Source organism: Triturus cristatus, chromosome 7 (genome assembly GCF_964204655.1).
Source record: "Triturus cristatus chromosome 7, aTriCri1.1, whole genome shotgun sequence".
Classification (NCBI taxonomy): Eukaryota; Metazoa; Chordata; class Amphibia; order Caudata; family Salamandridae; genus Triturus; species Triturus cristatus.
The window spans coordinates 1,561,041,379-1,561,064,774 of NC_140590.1; the positions used below are offsets into that span (position 1 = coordinate 1,561,041,379).

The following is a 23,396-nucleotide window of genomic DNA, read 5'->3' on the forward strand; positions in this document are numbered from 1 at the left end:
CAAGTGTGACATTTTAAACTATTCCAGGCCCTCCAAGGCTGTAAGGATGGCTTAGGTGGCAGGAATTAGTCATTTTTAATATATATTGAATTATTAGGCTACTGTTATGCTAATCTCTAAATTAGGCAAACAGTGCCACCATGTAGCAGACTTTTATAAGTGCTGGTGTTGACAATTAAGTGCTGGTGATGAGCACCGTAAACCACCGGCTCAAATTCAGCATTGCCTGGAGGATGCCACCTCCTGCCCTGAGGCCCATTTGGCACCAGGACAGGTGGGAAATTAGATAGTTAGGAGACATGTTACAATGCTAGGCTGGACACACTTCTAGGGTGGGCAGTCTGATATGAACACAAAAACAGGATTCCACCATTTTGTGTGTGAGGGATTTAGGAACTCTGGGGCAGGGTGATGCCCACTCACAACAGGATGAGGTCATCTACTGGATGTAGTGACCCCAGGGTTCAGTAGCCCGTTGGCTACTACCCCTCACTCACCTTAACAAACCTAAATTGAGTATTTAGGTGGCTCCCCGAAACCAGGAATTTAGATTTGACTACTGGCAACAGAGGAAGAAAGAAGAAGGACCTGCACAGACTGGCGCAAAACCCTGCCACCTGCTTGCACTTTGACTTTCGCTGGGACTGACTTCGCCAAGAACTGGACATCTTCCTCAAAACCCTTGGAGGACTGTCCAGAACCTCAACAACTGGGAAAGATCTTCCTTGGAGTAGAGGTCTTTGGACTCCAGGAGATCAGATCTGTCTCCTTGCCAAGGTTGGAGGCTCCAGGACCCCCAGGAGCCACCCAGCACTAATACCCTGGGTACCAGAACAGTTGCAGCACATAAGGCTTGTTGGTGGTCCAGTCCGAACTCCAACAGTACAAAGCAAGACCTACTGTTGAGGGACGTCAGGATCCACAAGGCCAGCAAGAGAGTGGCCCTGCTGCCCGTTTTCTCTCCTCACCAGGTCACAAAGACACAGAGTGAGCCTCTGACACAGAGTGAGCCTCTGACTGACCACAACCCGATGCCTCAAAGTACCCCTGCACCCCCGCTCCACAGCCCAAGTCCTAGGGAGGCCACGTTGCCAACCCAGTCCTGACACCCTCAGGAGCTGAGCCCACCCTTGGGTTTGGCCAGACTGGTAACCCAGTTGCCGCCTGTAGCCTATTTCTGCAGGAACCGAGAACGGTGAGAGTCTTCAGCAGCGTGATCCTGCCGGATAAAGCACCACTGCATGCAAGCCCCCCCCCAGCACGAGTTGCAGTGGACTGAAGGTGTCCCTGTGTGCGGAGGACCCTCAAGACCCGAGACCCTCTGTGGGTTCTACCCGACTGGCCACCCAATTACTGCTTGCAGCCTCTTTTGACAGGTACCGTTACACATTAACCTAAACGGGGCACCCGACTCAGAAAAGCACCTCTGCACCCAAATGCCCCAGAGCCGACCGAGGTGACCTGTTGATGCTGCCTTGGACCTTGCCCCATTCTTACCTTAAGTCCAGAAGAACAGTTCGGTAAGTCGTTGACAAGTGACCGTATGCAGTTTCTCCATAGGATAACATTACCGCTTTAAAGATACGAATATAGTGCATTTTCCATTGCTTGAAAAAATCACTCTCTCGAAAACTACTTACCCGATTACTATGATCTTGGTGTCTAAATTCATGTAAAAATCTGTGTTAGTTTCATAAATTAGAGTAGGATTTCTTTATTGAGCAGGTGTCTCGCTTACTGACCCTGTGTGTGCAATAAATGCTTAACACACTCTCTGATAAGCCAAAACTGCTCGCCCATACTACCACAAAAGACAGCATTTGGCATTATTATTTTAACCCCTGTAAATCAGTTACCTGGACTCTGTGCACAGTGTACCTCCTTTTGGTACACTATCTAGAGAGCCAGCTTCCTACAGATATAAAGCAACTTGACTGAGTATGATTATTTAAATGTTAATACAAGTTACAACTGAAAAAGAACGAGTTCCTACCTGGATTCAATCAGCCTTTTTGCAGCTTCTGCGTACTTGAAAAGTAGTCGCTTCGCCTCCTCTCGGTATTTAATACGAGACAACCTACAGGAGATGTTAATAGTTAAACTCTGCAAAGTGAAATTCAAATTGTACTTTATTCTTAAAAGACCTGGTGACAAACCTGGGCATATGGGAAGGATTAGGGAAGAGAGCAGGGTAAAGTGACAAAAAAGGGGAGAAGCAGAGACTCTCCTGTGCCATAAAGCCAAACAAGCATTAACACAAGTTTACCTTAAGATACTAACACACATTCGAAGAGAGATCAATATAAGTCCCTCATGAAGTCACTTACTAGACCACTTTATGCACACTGATCATGCATTTATGAGCTATGTAAAGTCTGGCAATGTTAAGTGGGAAATACAGCCTACATTTTTAAGGGACCGACTTGTGTATATTTAAGGCCACATGAATCATTCAAAATACCGGTCGCAAAGGGGCGATCGGTATTTTTAGGTCTCGCCTAGCGTTACAGCGCATGCGCTGCTCACTCAGAGAGACATATAGTGAGAGAGGAGATTTTAGAAGGGGACTTGAAGTCCCGCCCATCATTTTCTTTAGGTTGCATCAGCGTTTATGCGAAACGCTGGCTTCCCTTTCAAAATGATGCTTCTTGGTCACTGCCTTTTCTCCCTTTCGTCCGGCCTATCCGGACTGGCTCGTCTGTTTCACAGCTGTCGTGAAGCAATTTCTTATCTCCACATCAGCCGCGTGTTTATTTTTGCATTGCGCTTTCACTTAAAGTGAAAGTGAAAGCGCGATGCAAATATAAACAAGCAGCTGCCTTCCCGCAATGGCGAGCGCTTGTTTTATCTAGCTAATGGGGGTTGTAGTGATGGGGGAAAGAGGGTAAGGCTCCGTTCCACTGTGCTTAGACCACTCCCTGCAAACCACACGAAAGGATGAGCTTTTTTAAGGGGCTCCTCTTTAATTATGTGGTTTTACATACCTAGTTGTGCCAAAAAGTCCCAAGCCACTAGAGGTAAATTGAGAGAGGCCTGCGGGCGTGTGCCAGCCCTCTGCAATGATGGGGAGTCCGGTGCCCCCATCTGCTGCACCTTGCGACTCGTGTGTGTGTGTGTGTGTGTGGGGGGATCTCGGTCGCCCTCCTCCCAGGGAGGTGCAGAAGCCGTCACCGCATACCTGGCCCGCCGGCCCACCTGGGAGGCGCACACATTCAACACATAGAGCCTGCCTGAGTCAGCCTGACATCACCGACTGCGGTGAGAGGTGGAGAACACACCCCAAAATAACCCAGGTGAGACCGAGAGCACAGAGCGCACAGAGAGCGCGAGCCTCCGAGAGAGAAGCACTGTCCGGAAGGAGAGGCTGGCCCCGCGCGGGGAGTAGGCACCGGCAGGCAGTGTGAGGAGCGGACCCGGACCACCAGAGTCTTTGCAGGACTACTAGAGCGACGTCAAGAGACTTGCAAGACCTCCTGTCCACCCTCGTGCTGCTGGAGATGCTAAGCTGGACCCTGGCAGCCAGAGCCCGCCTCTGAGGGGCCACCTGTACACACAGGGCAGCCACCAGAAGACCGCCTCGCGGCAGAACACCGGGGCTCGAACCCCCAAACCCCGCCGCATTTCAGGTAAGAGCAAGCCCTTCTAGACAGCGGTTTAACACAAAATGGTGAGCGGTGCCATGCAAAATATGTTGAGGCTCAGCACCCCTGGCATTACAGCTCTACCTCATTAGCGTTACCCCCAAATATACTCTTTGTAAATGCCAGTAACGTTATGAAGTGCTACCAGCGCCTCAGCCTCTCACTTTTACCCACAGCAAGGTTTAACCAATTGGCATGTCCCTGGGGAGAGAAAACCATGCAGGGTCACTGAGGGTGTCGACCCTCCTGCGCCCAGAAAGTTAAGGGTGCTATACCGTCGCTGCTGCATCAAGCAATTCCTTTACCCCAAGGCTGCCGTGAGGGGGAGCCTAAAACAAGCTCTTTCAAGAGGAGTTCAGAAGGGGATACATTTCCATGAAGATTTTCGGGACAATGGGACGCAATAGTGCATTTTACAGCCCAGTTTTCCAGATAAATTGACACAAAGCAGCGTGTTTGATAGACAGCCCTCAAAAGTTGTTTAATGCAATATCCCACGTTTGTGATTCTGCATAGTTCCAATAAATGTAATTTCTTATTTGCAGCGAATCATGAAACTGGTTATATAAAAAAGTTTGCCAACAGAAAAACACTGAATGCGCAGTAGACAGATACTTGTTCCATGTGAAAAAATGTACCTTTCGGATTTATGTGACGTACTTGTGAAGTTGAACAGAAAAATTCCTATGCATAGGGAATTGATACTGGTTCTTAAATACTGGCTCAGACTTAAAGCTCATCTTGTCGCCATTTCATTTAATAATCCATTACAATCTCAGCGCCAGAAATGTAAATACAATAAGAACTAATGCCATGTGTGTCGGGGTTCTGCCAGCAGGCGCCCACTGCTTCCAAAATATATCTTGTGTTAAGAATCCCGGGGCGTGGCCAGTGTTCTTGGCACTGCTCAAGAACTACGAGAACTGCTTATGGGCAGTTATGTTAAGTATACTTGTAAAGCTCACACCTCACCAGGGAGTGTATCTTGGCGCTGAGACTTCTTTTACTCGGCTAACCCCAGCACCAGACAGCGGAAGTATACTGCCGTGATGTTAGAGTCCACGCTGACCCAGTATTAATGCACCATCAGTGCTTAATTTGAGCCGGTGCTCGGCACCGGTACTTGCCAACACCAGCGCTTGTGACAGTCTGCCACAAGGTGGCGCTGTCTGGCTTATTTAGAGATGGCCACAACAACAGGTAAATAATATTTCAATATGCATTAAAAATAAATGACTATTAACTGCCGCCCAACCAGTCTTATAGCGTTGGGGTTCTGAAATAGTCCGAATCGTCATACTTTTAGGAGTGTGAGGATTGGCAGTTGCGTTGATTCTGTCATTGGCAGCATGGCAGGGGCAATGTTTGGTGCAAGCTGCAGTGCCCTCCAGACCAGTACTTGAAATGGAAAAATAGAAGTGCAGGTACTCGGCACCAGAGTACCTGCTTATTTCTGAGAAGTGCTGATACGCTTCAATTAAATGTTATTTTTCTCTTAAGAAGTGCAGCTACTCTCCCTCTCAAAACAAAAAAGTGTCAGTACTCCATACCGGACAGTACAGGCCCATTTAAAGCACTGCTCCAGACGAGAGCCATGGCACCTATTTTTTCTTTTTTTTTTTTTTTACAAATTAAGCACTGACTGCACCATGGCTAGGCCAGTCGTTCCAAGTGAGAAAAGCACTCAAGCTGGGCGGGGCCAGGCCCGGAATGGCAACAAAAAGCAACCCTGGCAAAATTTTCAAATCAGCATACTCCCTCCATCTCTTCTCATCCATCCGGACTCTCTGCTCTTCTTCCCCTCTCTCCTTCCCCTTCATCGCTTCCCTTCCCTCTGCTTATTGTTCCTGCTGCCATAAAGCCCAGAGAGCTGGAGAAAATAACAGGTGACAATTTCGGTGGCGTCCAAAGGCAGCAGCCCTCCGGGGAAATGGCCGAAAGGCTGCTGAGGGTGCTGCAGCACCCCTAAACTAGGCATGATGGAGTTCAGAAGGTGAACGAGCAATAAAGATGCCTTCAGATTTACTTTCTATCTTCTCATGTTTGCTATATATCCAAAGCCAGAGCTCAAACGTCAGGCAATGTCAAATTGCTGCTTACTCTTAACGTGAAGCAATTTTTTTGGTAATTCTGAAGTGTGATAGAAACAAAGTTTTTAATGGAATCTAAACAAATCAAGACGGTGACGTACGAATGAAAATATTTGCTGAAACCTGATTTCCACATATTATCTTGTGTGCAGTATATAGTTTTAACAGTAAAACTGCATGTCTGCCAATTTTTTTTACCATTGTATGGAAAATATGGTGTCTGTAAATGATAGTGCGCAACTACACGATGCTGTAGTGACATATTCAGGCTTCAAAATATACCACCAGCTACATACTAACTCATTGCCTCTCTCCTGCTAAATTGAGGTGGCTTATTTGCTACACTATTTTTGTGTGTGTGATGCTTGGGGAGGGGTTTTTACAATCCCTCTTACTTCAGTGAGAATATACATTTTATTTTACAATTTAATTTAGAACCGCAGTGAAACTATAGAATTGTTGCAAAACGTTTAAGATGCGATTGTCAGATATTCTTTTTTATGATGGGCACATGCTGATGAGCTTTGCAGGGGTCAGCAGGGGGTTTAAGACATTGTCATTTACAACGCCATTACTTGATTAATGCTTCACGAAGGGAAACAAAAAAAAAAACATTTTCATAGCCAATAGCTCAAAACAATGTCATTGCGAGACCTATTGCATTGTAAATGCTTATTGCATTTGGGATGCATCATCCCAAATGCAAAAATTGCAATTTAAGGTTCAGCGAAATTTACGATTACTTAAATTGTGATTCCCTAAATGCAATGTATTAACTATAAAAAATTGCGATTTGGCTATTAAGAAACGCACATTACCATCAATTCAAAGTTGATGGTGATTTGCGAGAACTTTGAAAAATGCACAAAAGTGCATTTTTCAAAGTTCCATGTTGCACACATACATGCCATTGGGGCATGTGTGTGTGCAACATGTGGTAACATGGCAATTTCAGAGGTGCATCAGGGTGTCCTTTCGGCACCCTTGAAATTGCATGCGCAATTTGCGAGTACCTATTTAGTACTCGCAAATTGCGCATGCAATTCCCATTCATTCCTATGGGCCTTTAGCCCCATAGGAATGAATGGGAAGTAATTCCTTAATTGTGATTCGCAATTTGCGAGTCGCAATTAAGGAATGTGTAGGAATCTACATTTTTTGCGATTCCTACATGCATTATCAATTGCGATTCCTAAATTGCGATTTCTTAAAAATCGCAAGTTAGGAATCGCAATTACAAAGTTTGATGCATGTGGCACTTCGTTCTTGAACACAGCCTCAGTGCCAGCTTTAGCATCAAAACCACCTTAGTGTAATTGTGGTAATGAAACTCATGGCCTTTGAACGCTCTATGAGCAGGATGCACTTCAGGTGAGATAGTGAAGGCCCAATACCCACAACTATGTCATCAGTACCTTATTGGAATGTCATTCATAATCTCACGGAACATAGATGGAGAAACTACAGGGTCGCATTCACTAGGCAGAAGAGGGTCTGGACCTTTATCCTCCACTTTACGCTCCAATAACCAACGGTTAAAAGATTCCCGCGGTGGCTCAATTCCTAGAGAAACAAACAAAATGAAAGGATATTAAAATAAATGAATTGCATAACAGAAATGAATTCAATGAGTTATACATACAAATGAGGGAGAGAAAAGTCAATTGTTTGATATGCTGCATCAGCTACTGGCCACTGAAGAATAGATGGGAGGTTAATCATTCACTGCCAAATATGGACTCCAGAAGAAGCCAGTAAGAGAAGTAATTAGGTCACCCATCATACTGCATCCCAGGCAAACCCAACAAGAAATGAGAAATCCCAATACGGGCTTTGACAGCAGGTAGAAACCATTCACAAAACTCATCATCTTTTGACAGGAGAGCCCTCCAAACACACAGGAACATTTCACCATGGGGAAGAACTTGAGACGCAAGTGACTTAATTTATCTGTCCAGTAAATGGGGAGCGGTGGAAAAGCATTGGATTAAAAATGAATCACTGTAGGAAAGCCTATTACCAGCAGAAGGGAGAGATTCCACCATTTGTAAAATTTAGCGCAATCCTTTTAGAACACTGCCCCAATGGTTAGAGACTGAAGAGAGACATGGAAAGGAAGTTGTTTCATCTAGGTGAGAAGAGTGGTCAAGAAAGAGAAGGGGATAATGATGGAAGAATGGAGAGAGAGAGTACAGAGAAAGGCATCGCAGAGACAAATGGAATAAGAAGAGAATAAAAGAGGGTAGGAAAAATAGAAAAAAAGGAGAGCCATCTACAGGAGGCAAGAAAGTGGGGAGGAGTGTGTAGGGCTGGGCTCACCCTCTCTCTGCTGGCACAGCTCCCGGTAATGCTGCCTCAGTTTCAGGATGAGCTGGGATCGGAGAAGCTCCACTTCTGGGTGTGCAGTCAGTACTTCAGAAGGTCCCTTTTGTTTTATAACTGCGTTCGTCTGAATATCCAGGTCCCAGTAAACTCTGCAGGCAAAGCATCCAGGACACACACATAAGAAGAGGCAACAGGTACAACTCTAATATGTTATATATGGTACTCTGGAAATATAAGAAAATGCAGACTATTCTGAATTCAAAGCACACAGCATATACAATTGTGAGAAATCCCTCTATTAACACAGAGGCAGCGCTGGATTATCCTGAATTCCATGTCAGGACCGGAGACTCCGATTATGCTTCTCTATTTCTTTACTGAAATACTCAGCAGCCAAGTGATAAACAAAAAACTACAGTACCCATGAACACCATATGGGTCACATGTATAACCATAGAGTCTAAGCCTATAAAACGTCTATCCACCGGAACAGTGTCCTCTTTCTTTGCTGCTCCGACAGCCAGTTAAGTGCTCTTGATTGGTCTACTGTTTGATGCTAATAAATATTGTACTGTAAGGTTGCTATAGCGGCTGTATTATCATAGCCTTGTATTTGGACATTGTTAACCTTGTATGCACGTGTTGGCTTATCGCTAAAGTTCATTATACTGCTTTGCGTCTAGCGTGTTAGCTTACCAATGGTATTCGTTCTTTGCTTGAGTATCGCTGACTAGAGCGGTGCGCCTCTTGGTGTCCGCAGGCTTCAGAGGTCCCAACTCGGTTGGGCGGTCAGCGTCTCCTCAGCCGCTTGGTTTGCCGCGTAGTGGAGCGGGAGGTGCCGGGGAGCGGGGACGCGCGTCCCTTGACGCGCAGTCCTCTTTTTACCCTCAGCGAGCGGCCGGTACTGCGCATGCGCGGCGGCCATCTTTGCCCGGATTTCATCATCAGGCTTGAGTAAACGCCAGGAGCAGCATTTCTTCTTGCTCCTGACCACGAATTTTTGCAGCAATTCAGCAAAAATACGCTTGTTGTGCTCCCCGACGCCCTGCACTAAAAAATAAGTGTTTGGGCTGTATAATCTGGCATAGGCTCTGCCTAGAGTGGCTTTTGGGCAAGCTTCCTCTCTCCACATCTGATACTTATCTACTCATCCTTTGGATTGTACTAAGCTCGCCTGGGGTGCTTGCCACTACCCCTGAAATAGACGGTCCTCCAGGGGTCCTAGAAGTTACACTCCCAGTGTGTTACAATGGCTCAGTATTACTATGAGGAGGACTACTATTACGAAAAGGAACCCTCAGGGTCGATGGAGCAAGACCTCGTTGAGGCCCTGGACGCATGAGTCCATCATTCTGTTAATAAGGCTTTAGTGAAAGCCATAGAACCCCTCAAACGTCATCTTTGTACATACGCCAAGCAACAAGGCTGGCTCCCCACTGCTGGTAATCGCCCTAGGTCTGGGGGATTGGGGGTTAAGTACCCACACGCTGCGGATTTCGCCAAGCTGGCAAAGTCTATGGAGGAGCAGGAGTACTCCGCCCCCTCCAGTAAGGCAACCATTACTGAGATCACCCCTCCACTGATCAGGAGGAGTCTGATGTAGCGTTTAAAAGTTTGAGAATTGTAGGGGTGCGTTATATTCACTGTTAGTCGGCACCCGTATATAACCAAATGTGTACTCAGGAATTTCGTGTGCAATGTATTACAACTGTATAACCTATATCGATTTTAGTAGAAGTGCTAGCTATGTACAAGCACATGGTAAACGTATTAGAGAAATGTATAGTGTTTAGCTACGGGAAATGCAATGTGGTGTTAGAAATGTGTACCCCAGACTTCGTGTCTGTAGGTTGTTTAGGTTGACCACACATGAAAGAAAGACGTAAATGTCAATACTGTGATTGAAACCTGCTTGTGTAACCGAAGTAGTGGCCAGAATTCGCATATATCGTTGAGGTGAAAGGCCTGGTATTTTCTTATGTTAGCCAAGGGCAATAGGCCAAAAGGGATTTATTCCAGTAGAGGTTTTAGGCTGTAGTAAATTGCAACTTAAAAGATGTGAAGAATGTCTGCTTTGCATGATCTCACCCCAGGTGCAAGGACAGTTGCTCGTTAGTAGAGAAGCTCTTTGTTCGTAATTTGAATTATGTAGAGAAAGCCAGACATGGGAGTGTATTGGAATGTGCCAATCGTAACTCCTAGTGCGGATGGCGTCTGGGACTCAAGGCCAAGCGATGGACGATGGAACTGGACAGCGCTCTGTGGAAAAGTACTGAAAGACGACCCCGGAAGGAGAGGAGGCGCAAAGGGCGTGTTCGGAGACTTGGGGTACTGTATTAGGGACAGCGCCCCGAGGGTGGAGGCAGAGCAGAGCGGGGCAGCCCAAAGCAGAGGACGGCTAGGCGAAGGGTAGAGGGGGCAACTTAGACCAAGCTCTCTAAGTGAGGACTTCTTAGGAAGTTTCGATCTGACACCTTTTATTCTGATGAGGGTCTCAAGGGATTGCTATGTAGGGATGTCACCTAGTACAGAGTAGGGACAGAGATGGTATGGTTCAGTGTCCCTAGTATCGACATTTGCTTGGTAGTGTTCTACCTCATGCTTTTAGAGATTGTACTTTTAGTTATTTTTAGCCGTATGCGGATTCTTCGTAGAGTAGCATTTGTTTTAGTGCCTATGTACTTGTTGTGCCTCGTGTTGAGGACTTTGTATCTCCAAATCTTTATGTTGATAATAAAAACCAGAGAGCCAAGAGATTAAGTTTCGAGTCCTTGATTATGGCAAATTGCAGACTGTAATTGTGATAACGGTAATTTTCCCTCCATGCTATCAGGCAAGTAAAAAGTTCCATCTGACCCGAGTGGGTTCCAGTAGATAATTGCGAGATACTAAAATAGGCCGGAGCAGTTGGTAGCAGAGGATGGTTTCTTACTGATAGCGAGGGAAGATTAGATAAGAATAAGGGACCCTTGAGGCCCAAGAGACGATAAGTGATGCTGAATCATCAGATGGCGAGCAGCAGACGGCGGCAGATGAGCATCGACGGCGAGTAGCAGCGCGGCAGAAAGCAGCAGTTCCAGGAGTGAGTATGAACATAATGAGTGGTTGTAGATTGCGGTGTTGATTTGTTGTGTGATGTCTTGCGGAGTTGTTGTGTATGTCGTGTGATTGTGAGATCAGGCTGTGAGCGCGCGCAGCCCGGGAATTGTGGTGTAGAAGACACCTGAGATAGATTTTGTTGACCACCCAAAGGAGATCGTGAGGTACCATCGATCACCTGGACCGAGATAGGGGGAGCGAATGCGTGTGTGTATGGCAACTTAACGCTGGTCGTGGGTTGTGGTGAGCAGATCGGAGTGTTAGTAACCTATCAGAGGCGTTTTTGTCTGGCCGGACGGGGGCAGACGGGCGCCAATCGAGGTCAACAAGGTCGAGAGACTGTGGACGGACAGTCAGAGGCTGTGGACGGACAGCCAGAGAAATAACTTAATTGGTTATTTCAGTGTATGAATGGGACGTGAGTAAGCGTGAAACGAGTTTGGAGAAGGGAACTGCTGCGAACGAAGGAAGGTGACGTCAGAGGGTGTCGCGCTGTGATAGGCCGGTTGGTGTGAGTCGCGCTGTTATTGGAGGATTCGAGAACAAGAAGTAAATAGAGCGCGAGATCGAATTTGCTCATCATGAAGTGTCTTAGGGCTTTGCGAGAGTTGTGTAGAGGTGATAGGCATGTGGTTGTCCGCGGGGGAGAAGAAGCTCCTCCCGAGGATACACCGGCACATTACATGGCACAGAATGTGGGGTTACATACTATCGTTTGGATCGAGAATTGGCACAAGGTTACACAAGGTGAAGGGGAATTAGCTTTCCCGAGGTACGGCTCATTTAGATTAGCGGTGCTGTACCAACTGAAGACGGTGATGGGGTCCTTAAAACCCTTGCCAAGACCAGCACAGTTTGAAGCATTACATGCGTGGATCCGAGCAGCGCATGATAAGGAAAAGGGAAGAAGTCAGGAGAGGATGAGGAAGTCGATTAGGGCGTTTCAGGATGCCAAATGGGACGCAGCGGAGAAAAGATGGAGAGTGCAGACAATCGAGGAAGCGAAACTGTATCCCGCGATAATGGAGGAGACGGGGATAAGGAATGGGAAAGCACAGAAAGAGGATAGTGATTCTGATGATGATGTATTGCAAAGATTGCTAGACGAGAGACCACCCCCTTATAACCCGGATGAGGCAGATGATAGGTGGAGCGAGAGAGAGGAAACTAGAAGGGTAACGATCCAGCCCGAGACCCGAGCGGAAGGGTTGGTTTCGTTCGAAACAGCGAGTTCACAGGGTCAGTCGGGGACCAGCCGAAGGATTGAAGGAGAGATGAGGTTACCGGATGCATTGAGGGTACCGGTCACCATTGGACCGATTGTGTCTATATACAGCCCGGAATCAGAGGCGAGAGAGAGGTCCGAACGAGAGGCAGAGAGAACTAGGCGAGAAAGTGGGGAAAGTGAGTTGGAAGGGGCAACGGCCCGACCTCCAAGCCCTGTACAATGGAGTACACCATTAGCAGCGGTGTCGGACACATCTAGGGGCGAAGAGGACGAGAGACCGGTGAGGCCGAGGACTCTGATGGAGTCGAGACCAGATTTAGGATCATGGGTACCGCCAAAGAAGCAAATGAGCTGGAATATGGGCCGAGCGGGGACAACCCCAGTTGCCTTTACGAGCCACTCTGCTCCCATAGAACTACCAGAGGAAAGGAGAGAGCAGGAATCGGAATGCGAGTATGATGAGGGACGTGGAGCAAGTTGTCAGGTGTTGAAAGGAGCCTTGAAGGCAGGAATGATAGATGTAGTAAGACTTAAAGCAGAGGCGGATGAAATAATATATGGGAATCTACCTCTGGAGAGAGTATTGACCTATACTCCCGATGAATTGCTTTTTGTGGCAAAGGATGTGACTCGTAAAGCACGAGTGGCACATGAGAAACTGGCGGGTTTGGCTAGAGAATATGGGGTGGATCTATCCAAGACTAGAGCATTGCAAGGGAGCCATAGGATGCATTGTACCGAGCGGGAATTGGAAGAGAAAAGGGTTGTTGGTCTAAGGTCACATACCAAGGAATTGATTGTAGCTATGAGAATATGGCTGATGCTCGACAAATGGCAAGAGAAATGGGCTAGGAAAAGGAATTCTAGGGGAGCGAAAGGAGGGAGCTCTGAAGGAGATTTGCAGGAGGTAAAGATCCTTCCTTTGAGAGAGGTGGCGAATGGAGGATATGTGCATGTACCATGGAGCAGGGGGGATTTGGCATCATTTACGAATGATTTTCCCAGGCTCAGGGAGAAGCCTGCAGAGTGGTACAAGCAAGTTGAGCGTTTCGTTAAGATTTCGAAGGTGTTGTGGATAGATCTGAACACCTTATTCGATATCGTAGTTCCGGGAGATCTGTGGAACGCATGTAAAATTGCTGTTGATTGGCCGGACTATGAGCCTGATAGGAACATAGTTACAAATGGTCCGTCGCCCGTGGTAATGAGGCTGTACGATAAGGTAATTACGTGGTTGAAATCGAAGGTTTCACCCCAGGACATCGATTGGGTGAAGATAGACAGGACAGTGCAGGAGCCAAAGGAGACAGTACATGAATTTTATGAGAGACTTTTGAAGGCTTTTAAGCAGTACAGTGGTTTAGATGAGCTGGAAACGAAGGACATGGGACAGTTTGTGTCTAAGTTTGTGCTGGGTTTGAAACCCGAAGTCAGTCTCATGATACAGCAGCATTTGATCTGTTGGCAGAATAAGCCTGTAGATGAGATCTTGCGGTATGCTAGATACTGCACGGATGAGATTGAGTCCAAGCACAAGAAGATGAAGGATAACTTATTGCTCATTCAGATGCAAGCGGCTCAGGGACCGCCGAATGGGGGTCCAGTGGGGCGAAGACAGGGAAATTATCAGACAGGGAATCAGAATATGCAGGGTCAGGGAAGGCCGAGACCCGTAGACCCTAGGACAGGAATAGAGGTAGCGATCTTGAAGAAGACGACTGCTTGTCACCAGTGTCACCAGGTGGGACACTGGAGGCGCGAGTGTCCCTTGAACCCCTATAATCAGCCGCAGATGGAGGGAGGAATGGGTCAGGTCCCTGGGGCGGAACAGGTACAGACGGTGACTGTACCGAGAACGATGCAAGGGGGGACAGGCGTCTCGCAGGTGCAGGTTCCCCAGCCACCCAGGATGCAGAACATACAGCAGGGAGCTCGGACTTATTTGCAGATGCCCATGTTCGAAGTGGAAGAGGAGAGGGATGCGGATTTGCTGGCGCAGTTAAGTTTGGGTCAGGACGATGATTGCCTGCTCAGGGCCATACTAGAGGTAGATCAGAAGGGACCCTTTGTGGAAGCCGAACTCGATGGACGCCCTACTACCTTTTTGGTAGATACGGGGGCTACCAGGTCAACCATAAGATCAGCAGTAGTTCCGGGGGTAGCCCTCTCGGGAGAAAGTATACAAGTGGTTGGAGTGGCGAACAAGAGACTAGTTAGCCCCTTGACGGAACCGATTCCCGTCAGGATAGGAAACTTTAGGGATCGACATCAGTTCGTGGTGTGCGATTCTAGTCCTGTTTGTCTGTTGGGAAGAGATTTATTGTGTAAGCTCAATTGCACAATTTACTGTACCCCGAGGGGAGTAGAGGTACAGACCAGAGATGACGACGCGACCTTTAAGGTTGCAAATCAGCAGGGGTGCGTGGAAGTGTACCCGGCTCTGACAGTGGAGGAGCTTCCACAGGACTTGAGGGAGTCAGTTGCGACCGATGTGTGGGATCTAAGCGGAGAGGAGATCGGCTTAGTCAGGGGAGTGGAACCAGTGAAGATACAGGTTAAGCCAAACGCGGAATTCCCGAGAACCCCTCAGTATAAACTGTCGCCTGAGACGATTGCTGGGATCAAACCTGTGATTGAGTCTATGATTAGGCAGGGAATACTGGTGGAGATCATGGGTAGTCCATGTAATTCACCCATTATGGGACTGCAGAAACCGAGTGGGAAGTTCAGGATAGTGCAAGACCTGCGGAAAATAAACGACATAGTTGTTCCATGTTGTCCAGTGGTACCGAATCCATCTGTGATACTGTTCCAGATCCCATGCGAAGCTGGATGGTTCACAGTGATTGACTTGTGTCAGGCATTCTTTTCGATTCCCCTACATGAAGAGAGTAGATTTCTTTTTGCCTTTAGGCTAGAAAATCGTATATTAACGTGGTGCCGTATCCCACAGGGGTATACGGAGAGCCCATCGATTTTCAATCAGCTGTTAAAGAAGAATCTGGAAGGTCTTGTGTTGCCGAAAAACTCTGTTTTGGTGCAGTACATTGACGACCTGCTTGTCGCGTCAGAGACAGAAGACGCCTGCAGGATCGATACCATTGCGTTGTTGAATTTCCTGGGAGAGAACGGTCACAAGGTGTCTCCAAACAAGCTGCAATACTGTTTACCTGAGGTACAGTATTTGGGGCACAGAATTGAAAAGGGTAAAAGGAAGGTGTCTCCAGATCGCATTGATGCGATTTTGAGAATGCCAGTTCCCTCGACGCAGAGGGAAGTTAGAATGTTTTTGGGAATGGTGGGCTATTGCCGCCAGTGGATCCCAAACTTTTCCTTTGAAGCGAAGCCTTTGCAGCGGCTGACGCGAAAGGATGTAAGTGATCCGGTACCATGGGACGACGACTGTTTGAAATCATTTCTGAGGCTGAGAGAAGCCTTATGTAGCGCTCCTGCGTTGGGAATGCCGGATTATAACAAGGCATTTGCATTGTTCTGCTGCGAAAGAGAAGGTTGCGCATTAGCAGTGTTAACCCAGAATCATGGAGGTGTCCGTAGACCAGTTGCTTATTTCTCAGCTACTCTAGATCCAGTAGCTTCTGCGTTGCCCGGATGTCTCAGATCCGTTGCGGCAACAGGTGTCAGCATTGAGAGATGTGAGAGCATTGTGATGGGTCATCCACTTACTGTACATGTGCCACATTCTGTTGAATTGTTGATGACTAGGACTAAAACGCAGCACCTCACGAATAATAGGCTGACTCGTTATGAGCAAGTTATTCTTGCAGCCGATAATGTGACATTGAAGAGGTGTGCTGTTTTAAATCCTGCTACACTGTTACCTGTTCTAAAAATAGATGATAATGAAGATTGTGAGGACCATGATTGTCTCGATGTGACTGAACTATGCACCAAACCGAGACCCGACATTGTCGATGAACCGCTCCCAGTGTCAGATGAGATTTTCTTTGTAGACGGTTCATGTTTAAGAGACAGTGTCGGTCGACTGAGAGCAGCGTTTGCTGTATGCACCATCACGGGTGTGGTTGAAGCCGCTTGTTTAGAAGGAGTACACTCCGCGCAGGTGGCTGAGCTCATTGCCCTGACTCGTGCCTGTTTGGCAGCCGACAAGATCCGTGTAACTATTTACACGGACAGCCAGTACGGGTTTGGTGTGGTTCATGACTTCGGACAGCTATGGTCCCAGAGAGGGTTTATGACGTCTTCAGGTTCTCCTATAAGAAATGGTGATTATGTGCGGAAATTGTTAAAAGCATTGCAAGGTCCTGATGAAATTGCTGTTGTTAAATGTGCAGCCCACACGAAGGGAAGCGACTTTGTCTCGTTGGGAAATAACTATGCAGACGAAGTAGCTCGATTTTGTGCAGAGCAGGGATGCAACTTTACTGAGATCCACATTGAGGAAACCGGGGAAGAGGTGGTGTATGGTCAGATGTTAGCAGTGGCTGACACATGGGAGGAACTGAAGCAGCTTCAGGAAGGGGTCTCAGATCAAGAACGGGACAGCTGGATACGAGCTGGATGTGAGAAGGGAGATGTGGATATATGGGTTTCGAATGATGGACGAGCAGTGTTGCCAGAAGGTTTGTTGAATCCCATGGCGAGGTTGATACATGGTGCTGTACATCTGGGTAGGGATGCCATGATGAGAGTGTTTCGTCAGACTTGGTACAATCCGAAGTTTCGTGCCGTGGCTGAAACTGTGTGCCAGAGATGTGTCACTTGCCAACAGATGAATGTAGGGAAAAGAACTGCTGTGACATTGAGCCACATAGGGAGGTCAGGGGGACCTTTCAATAGGATGCAGTTGGATTTTGTCGAAATGCCGAAGTGTAATGGGTTGAGGTACATATTAGTGATAGTATGTGTCTTTTCCAGGTGGGTGGAGGCGTACCCTACACGCAGATGTGACACACTCACAGTAGCGAAACTCTTATTGAGAGAACTCATTCCAAGGTACGGGTTCCCGACGTCCTTTGAATCGGACAGAGGAACTCATTTTCACAGCGAAGTTATGAAATTGCTTTGTGCTGCTTTCAATATAGATCAGAAGTTACACTGTAGCTATAGACCAGAGGCTTCAGGGATAGTGGAACAGGTGAATGGAACTCTGAAGGCTCGGATGGCGAAAGTGTGTTCGTCTACGTCTCTGAAATGGCCTGACGCATTACCTTTGGTCCTTATGAGCCTTCGAAGTGTGCCTGATAGAAGAACTGGGTTGTCACCCCATGAAATCCTCATGGGAAGAGCGATGCGTTTGCCTGCAATACCTGCCACTGCTCTGATAAATATCACTGATGATATGATCCTGGACTATTGTAAAGGCCTTGCTGACGTGGTCCGTTCTGTGTCTCAGCAGGTGCAGACAGCAACGGTTCCAGCTGCGAGTGACAGGTGCCACGACTTGGACCCAGGCGATTGGGTCCTGGTCCGAAAGCACGTGAGGAAGAGTTGTTTGGATGCTAGGTGGCGTGGCCCTTTCCAAGTAATCCTTGTTACGAACACTGCTGTCAAGTGCGGAGGGTTACCGAACTGGGTGCATGCTTCTCATACCCGCAGAGTTCCAGCACCCTTGGAAGATACAGCCCCTCTCGAGAACCAAGATCCCAGTGAGCCGACAGAATCGCCAGAGAGGGCCAGTCAAGCTGTAAGGGTTGCTGAAGCGGCTGATGGTGCACTGAATCGAGTTGGGGGAGGACGTGAAGAAAGTACTGACCCAGAAACCGGCGAAGGAGCGAGAGGTGCAGTGGGTAGTACAGAATCGAGTTCTGCCGAAGAAGAGGAAGTCAGTGCACAGGGTATCGGAGAGAAGACGGGGGGAGCCACCGAAGCGGAAAGGGTTTGGCCCGCAAAGCAGAACCGGGTAAACCTGAGGTTGGCCCCAGACACCGACCTTGCACCAGTTTCGGAAGAACCAGAAGAAGAATCGGGAGACGAGGAAAATCCTCAAGGTGGTGTGAGAAGGTCCAAGAGAACTCGAGTGCCAAGTCGGAAGTACGCTTCCCCGGAGTGGGCATACCAAGTGACTGATGCCAGGGTTACCGAGCACGGGAAGATTGAGGTTGATGACATTGGTCAACAGTGTCCCGCTCCAGAGGGTGGAAGTGTTGCTGAAAGTTCCGGGATTGGAGATCGAAGGGATTCTGACGATTCATATCCCAAGTCCGCCATTCCTGAGTACCATTCGAGGTATGATCTTGGACAATTTAGAGTTCCCGACGTTCACAGCATTGCCAGATCCACAAGAACTGATTATTCTTAAGCTCGAAATATTGCAGGGAGTCCTGGAGCTGTTGGGACCGGCGCTTATGTTAGATTGATTTGAGAAAGGTTGTAAGCTAAGAAGAAGATTACCTAGAGCCGAGCGGAAGAAGAACAAAATTAGGGATTTTTTTCCGTTGTAGAACGAAGAAAGTTAGGGAGGGTTGCCTAAGTTCACGAAAGAGACATTAATGAGAAAGAGACTTATCCTTTCAGAGACTGCATTGGACATTGAACATATTCCGAAGATGGCAGATCCTGTAAGCCCACATCGTAGGGCTAAACTGATAATAGGCACATTGATAGGAGTTGTAGTAGTCACCATATTTGCGGTAGTGATCAGTTCCTACATGGTGGCTCACAGGCAAGAGGGGAAGGTTCAGGGAGCACCCACACCTATTACCCCAGGGCAGAGTGGTGTTAGTATTAGCGAACAGGAATCATCGGAGTTGAGAGATGTTCGCAGACTTCACATGGATTTGTCAAAGGGTGATTTTAAGCTTAACGCGTATGCAAGGTTGCTGTATGAGTATGTTGATGCGATGGATGTGAAGGATTGTTATGTGTGCATGCAGTTGCCTGCTTCAGTGGATGAGGGTATCAAGTATCATCATCTCCCATTGACTTATGGGATTTCTTGTAGCATATGGCTCAGTTTATTTTATGACAGGAGACAGTTCGAGTATTTCTTCTCAAATTTTGACACGGTACTTCCCGAGGTGCCAGCAATCAAGCATTTGAATAGATATGATCTGGATAAGAAAGAGGACAGGCTCCTGAAATATTTTAGACCGACTGTGAAACTGGATACGGCGCATGCTCACAGGAATAACCTGACATGTGCGTTATCAGAGATAGAGAAGAAATTCATAGACCAAGTAGAGGACAGGTATAGAAAGTTGACCGAGACACGACACACCGGAGATAGCCCAGTAGATTGGACGGACGAGGAGAGAGCTCACAGATCTAAGGGAAGTTATGGACCAATAGCATTGGATGAGGCACAGAGAGGGAATTTGTGTATTGCACGGCCTCAATCCAAGACGGAGAAGGTCGCAGTAGGACATAGCATTTGTTCTCAGACTTTTACAGTGGAAGCTTATGCTAAGAATTTTATGCAAGGTCCAGTAGAGGTAATCCCGACAGTGTATTATGTTTGTGGGACGAATGCTTATGTCAGACTACCCGACAATTGGTATGGAGTATGCTATTTGGCTATCATATTCCCGAAGATTTATCACACAAGGGACTTGGAGTTGTTAGAGACGAAGCGACCGCCCAGGAAACGTAGGGCTACAAATGCCGGTGCAGTGATTGGGGACATATACGGAGCAATGATACCTAGTATGGGTGTGGTGTTGAATGATGTGAAGATCCGAAGGTTGGCGACTGTAGTTGATGAGTTGTCTATGAACACGGCGAGATCTTTGATATTGGTGGCTGGAGAGATGTTGTCGATCCGGAATATGGTTTTGCAGAATCGCCTTGCTTTAGATGTGTTGTTAGCAAAAGAAGGCGGAGTCTGCAAATTATTGAAAGTTCAGGAATGCTGCACGTATATTCCAGACAACTCGAAGGAGATAGGGAAGTACATAGACAACATAACGACTATTCACAAGGAGATTACGGATCTGACGGAGGTGAATGTGTGGGAGAAGATTGGATTAGGATTTGGAAGAGTGGGAACTTGGTTTGCGAATCTGGGAAGGGGATTTCTAGGTTCAGTGTTGAAACCAATTATTATTGCCGTGGTTTGTGTGATCTGTTTGTGGGGATGTGTGAAGGCATGGAAGTGGTATCAAGGAGGCAAGGTTGAAAGAGCTCTAAAGGCAAACGAGAGGAGGTTGGCAAAGCTCCAGGAGCAGCAATATGAGAGTCTTAAGAAACTGGAGGGAGTCCGACATGGAAATGTTATGACTAGCACGGTTTAAATCAGTTCTGAAGAAGGAAATGTAATGGTGTGATGACGGATGTCATCAAAGGGGGGAACTGATGTAGCGTTTAAAAGTTTGAGAATTGTAGGGGTGCGTTATATTCACTGTTAGTCGGCACCCGTATATAACCAAATGTGTACTCAGGAATTTCGTGTGCAATGTATTACAACTGTATAACCTATATCGATTTTAGTAGAAGTGCTAGCTATGTACAAGCACATGGTAAACGTATTAGAGAAATGTATAGTGTTTAGCTACGGGAAATGCAATGTGGTGTTAGAAATGTGTACCCCAGACTTCGTGTCTGTAGGTTGTTTAGGTTGACCACACATGAAAGAAAGACGTAAATGTCAATACTGTGATTGAAACCTGCTTGTGTAACCGAAGTAGTGGCCAGAATTCGCATATATCGTTGAGGCGAAAGGCCTGGTATTTTCTTATGTTAGCCAAGGGCAATAGGCCAAAAGGGATTTATTCCAGTAGAGGTTTTAGGCTGTAGTAAATTGCAACTTAAAAGATGTGAAGAATGTCTGCTTTGCATGATCTCACCCCAGGTGCAAGGACAGTTGCTCGTTAGTAGAGAAGCTCTTTGTTCGTAATTTGAATTATGTAGAGAAAGCCAGACATGGGAGTGTATTGGAATGTGCCAATCGTAACTCCTAGTGCGGATGGCGTCTGGGACTCAAGGCCAAGCGATGGACGATGGAACTGGACAGCGCTCTGTGGAAAAGTACTGAAAGACGACCCCGGAAGGAGAGGAGGCGCAAAGGGCGTGTTCGGAGACTTGGGGTACTGTATTAGGGACAGCGCCCCGAGGGTGGAGGCAGAGCAGAGCGGGGCAGCCCAAAGCAGAGGACGGCTAGGCGAAGGGTAGAGGGGGCAACTTAGACCAAGCTCTCTAAGTGAGGACTTCTTAGGAAGTTTCGATCTGACACCTTTTATTCTGATGAGGGTCTCAAGGGATTGCTATGTAGGGATGTCACCTAGTACAGAGTAGGGACAGAGATGGTATGGTTCAGTGTCCCTAGTATCGACATTTGCTTGGTAGTGTTCTACCTCATGCTTTTAGAGATTGTACTTTTAGTTATTTTTAGCCGTATGCGGATTCTTCGTAGAGTAGCATTTGTTTTAGTGCCTATGTACTTGTTGTGCCTCATGTTGAGGACTTTGTATCTCCAAATCTTTATGTTGATAATAAAAACCAGAGAGCCAAGAGATTAAGTTTCGAGTCCTTGATTATGGCAAATTGCAGACTGTAATTGTGATAACGGTAATTTTCCCTCCATGCTATCAGGCAAGTAAAAAGTTCCATCTGACCCGAGTGGGTTCCAGTAGATAATTGCGAGATACTAAAATAGGCCGGAGCAAGTCTACTAGACCCGCCAAGAAAGCAAGAAAAGAAAAACACACGAATTAGTCAGCTCCCAAGGTACTCAACTTTGAGCCCAACGAAATTGTCCACCCCAATTCTTCCGCGTGGCTGCCACCCCGGGAAGTGGCTGATTATGTCCAAGCTCATATCCGCCCAGCCTTCGACTAGGATGTACGGGCGCGACTTCGGTCGGAATGCCCTAGACCTGACTTAGCAGGTAAGGTGGCGGAGACCCCCGAGGTCGATCCCTCCATGCTTCCCTACCTCAAGAAGTATTCAAAGGACCCAAAAAAGGGTCTGATTAGATCTTGGCGGTCATGTCAGGATAAATTACTGGACATGACCGGACCCCTGACGAAAATCCTCGAGCTAGGCTTTAGGGCCAAAGAGTCCAGACTGGGGATTGATCCAGAAGAGCTCATTGGTTGGGCCCAGCGGGCAGTCTGTCAACTCGGCAATGCCAACTGTGCACTATCGTCGGAGCGTCGTTGCTCTATTTTGTTTAAGTTAGATCCCAAATTGGCAGAACTCTCTGAATCGGGACCACTGGCCCAAGGCTTGCTTTTCGGACAGCCGTTCCTAAAGTAATTGATGAAATTTGTGGCCACTGTCAATGGTCTGGATAAAGCCATGGGGTCCCTGAGACGGGCAATCCGCCCGGTTTTCGGCAGGGCCGGACAATTTCGGGGGCACTCGTTCAGCCGGGGTTATAATCAAGGCGCCCCGCACGGTCAGCAACGAGGAGGTTATCAAGACTCCAACTCAAACAATAACTCCTCCTTCTATCCAACCCGACGCTCCAGGAATAAATTCCGCAAAGGCAGATTTGGAGGCAATTCAGGCAGACAACAGGATTCCGGTTCTCCAGGTGAGACGGCTTCCCTGTTCAGAGGTAATCTTGGGGGGCAGAGTGATGTTTTTCCTAGACAATTGGCGCACGATCTCTCAGGATGCATGGGTCTTGGAAATCGTGCAGGGGTACAAGTTAGAACTGTACGATCACACTTCACAAGCCACACACCCTCCAAAGATGTTTTTTTCCCGAAACGATCAGACCTTTATCCCTGCAGAAATAGACCCTCTGCTTCAGAAAGGGGCCATAGTAGTTTCGACTCCCCACCCTCACGGTTTTCGCAGCAATATCTTCCTAGTGGAGAAGAAAGGGGGTGGTTCCAGACTCGTCTTAAACTTAAAAGACTTCAATGCCTGGATACTCTAGCGTCACTTCAAGATGGAAGGCATCCATCTTTTACGTGATCTCCTCCGAGAAGGGGACTGGATGGTCCGTCTGGACCTGAAGGACGCGTATTTATCCATTCCTATCTTCGCCCCTCATCAACGGTTCCTGCAGTTCCTTTGGCAAGGGATCTGTTACGAGTACAGGGTTCTCCCGTTCGGTCTCTCGTCAGCACCGAGGTGCTTCACGAA

General features: G+C 47.4%; 1 protein-coding gene across 2 annotated transcripts in view; it reads right to left on the reverse strand.

The window, feature by feature from the left end:
• Positions 1-23,396, reverse strand: part of PCIF1 (phosphorylated CTD interacting factor 1) — a 157,653-nt gene that overhangs the window by 77,153 nt on the left and 57,104 nt on the right. For both annotated transcript variants that reach the window (XM_085619370.1, XM_085619371.1), the window contains exons 6-8: positions 8,051-8,205; positions 7,147-7,294; positions 1,994-2,077 (exon numbers count right to left, since the gene is read on the reverse strand). In XM_085619370.1, the coding sequence (XP_085475496.1) occupies positions 1,994-2,077; positions 7,147-7,294; positions 8,051-8,205 (387 nt within the window). The remainder of the gene's footprint in view (positions 1-1,993; positions 2,078-7,146; positions 7,295-8,050; positions 8,206-23,396) is intronic.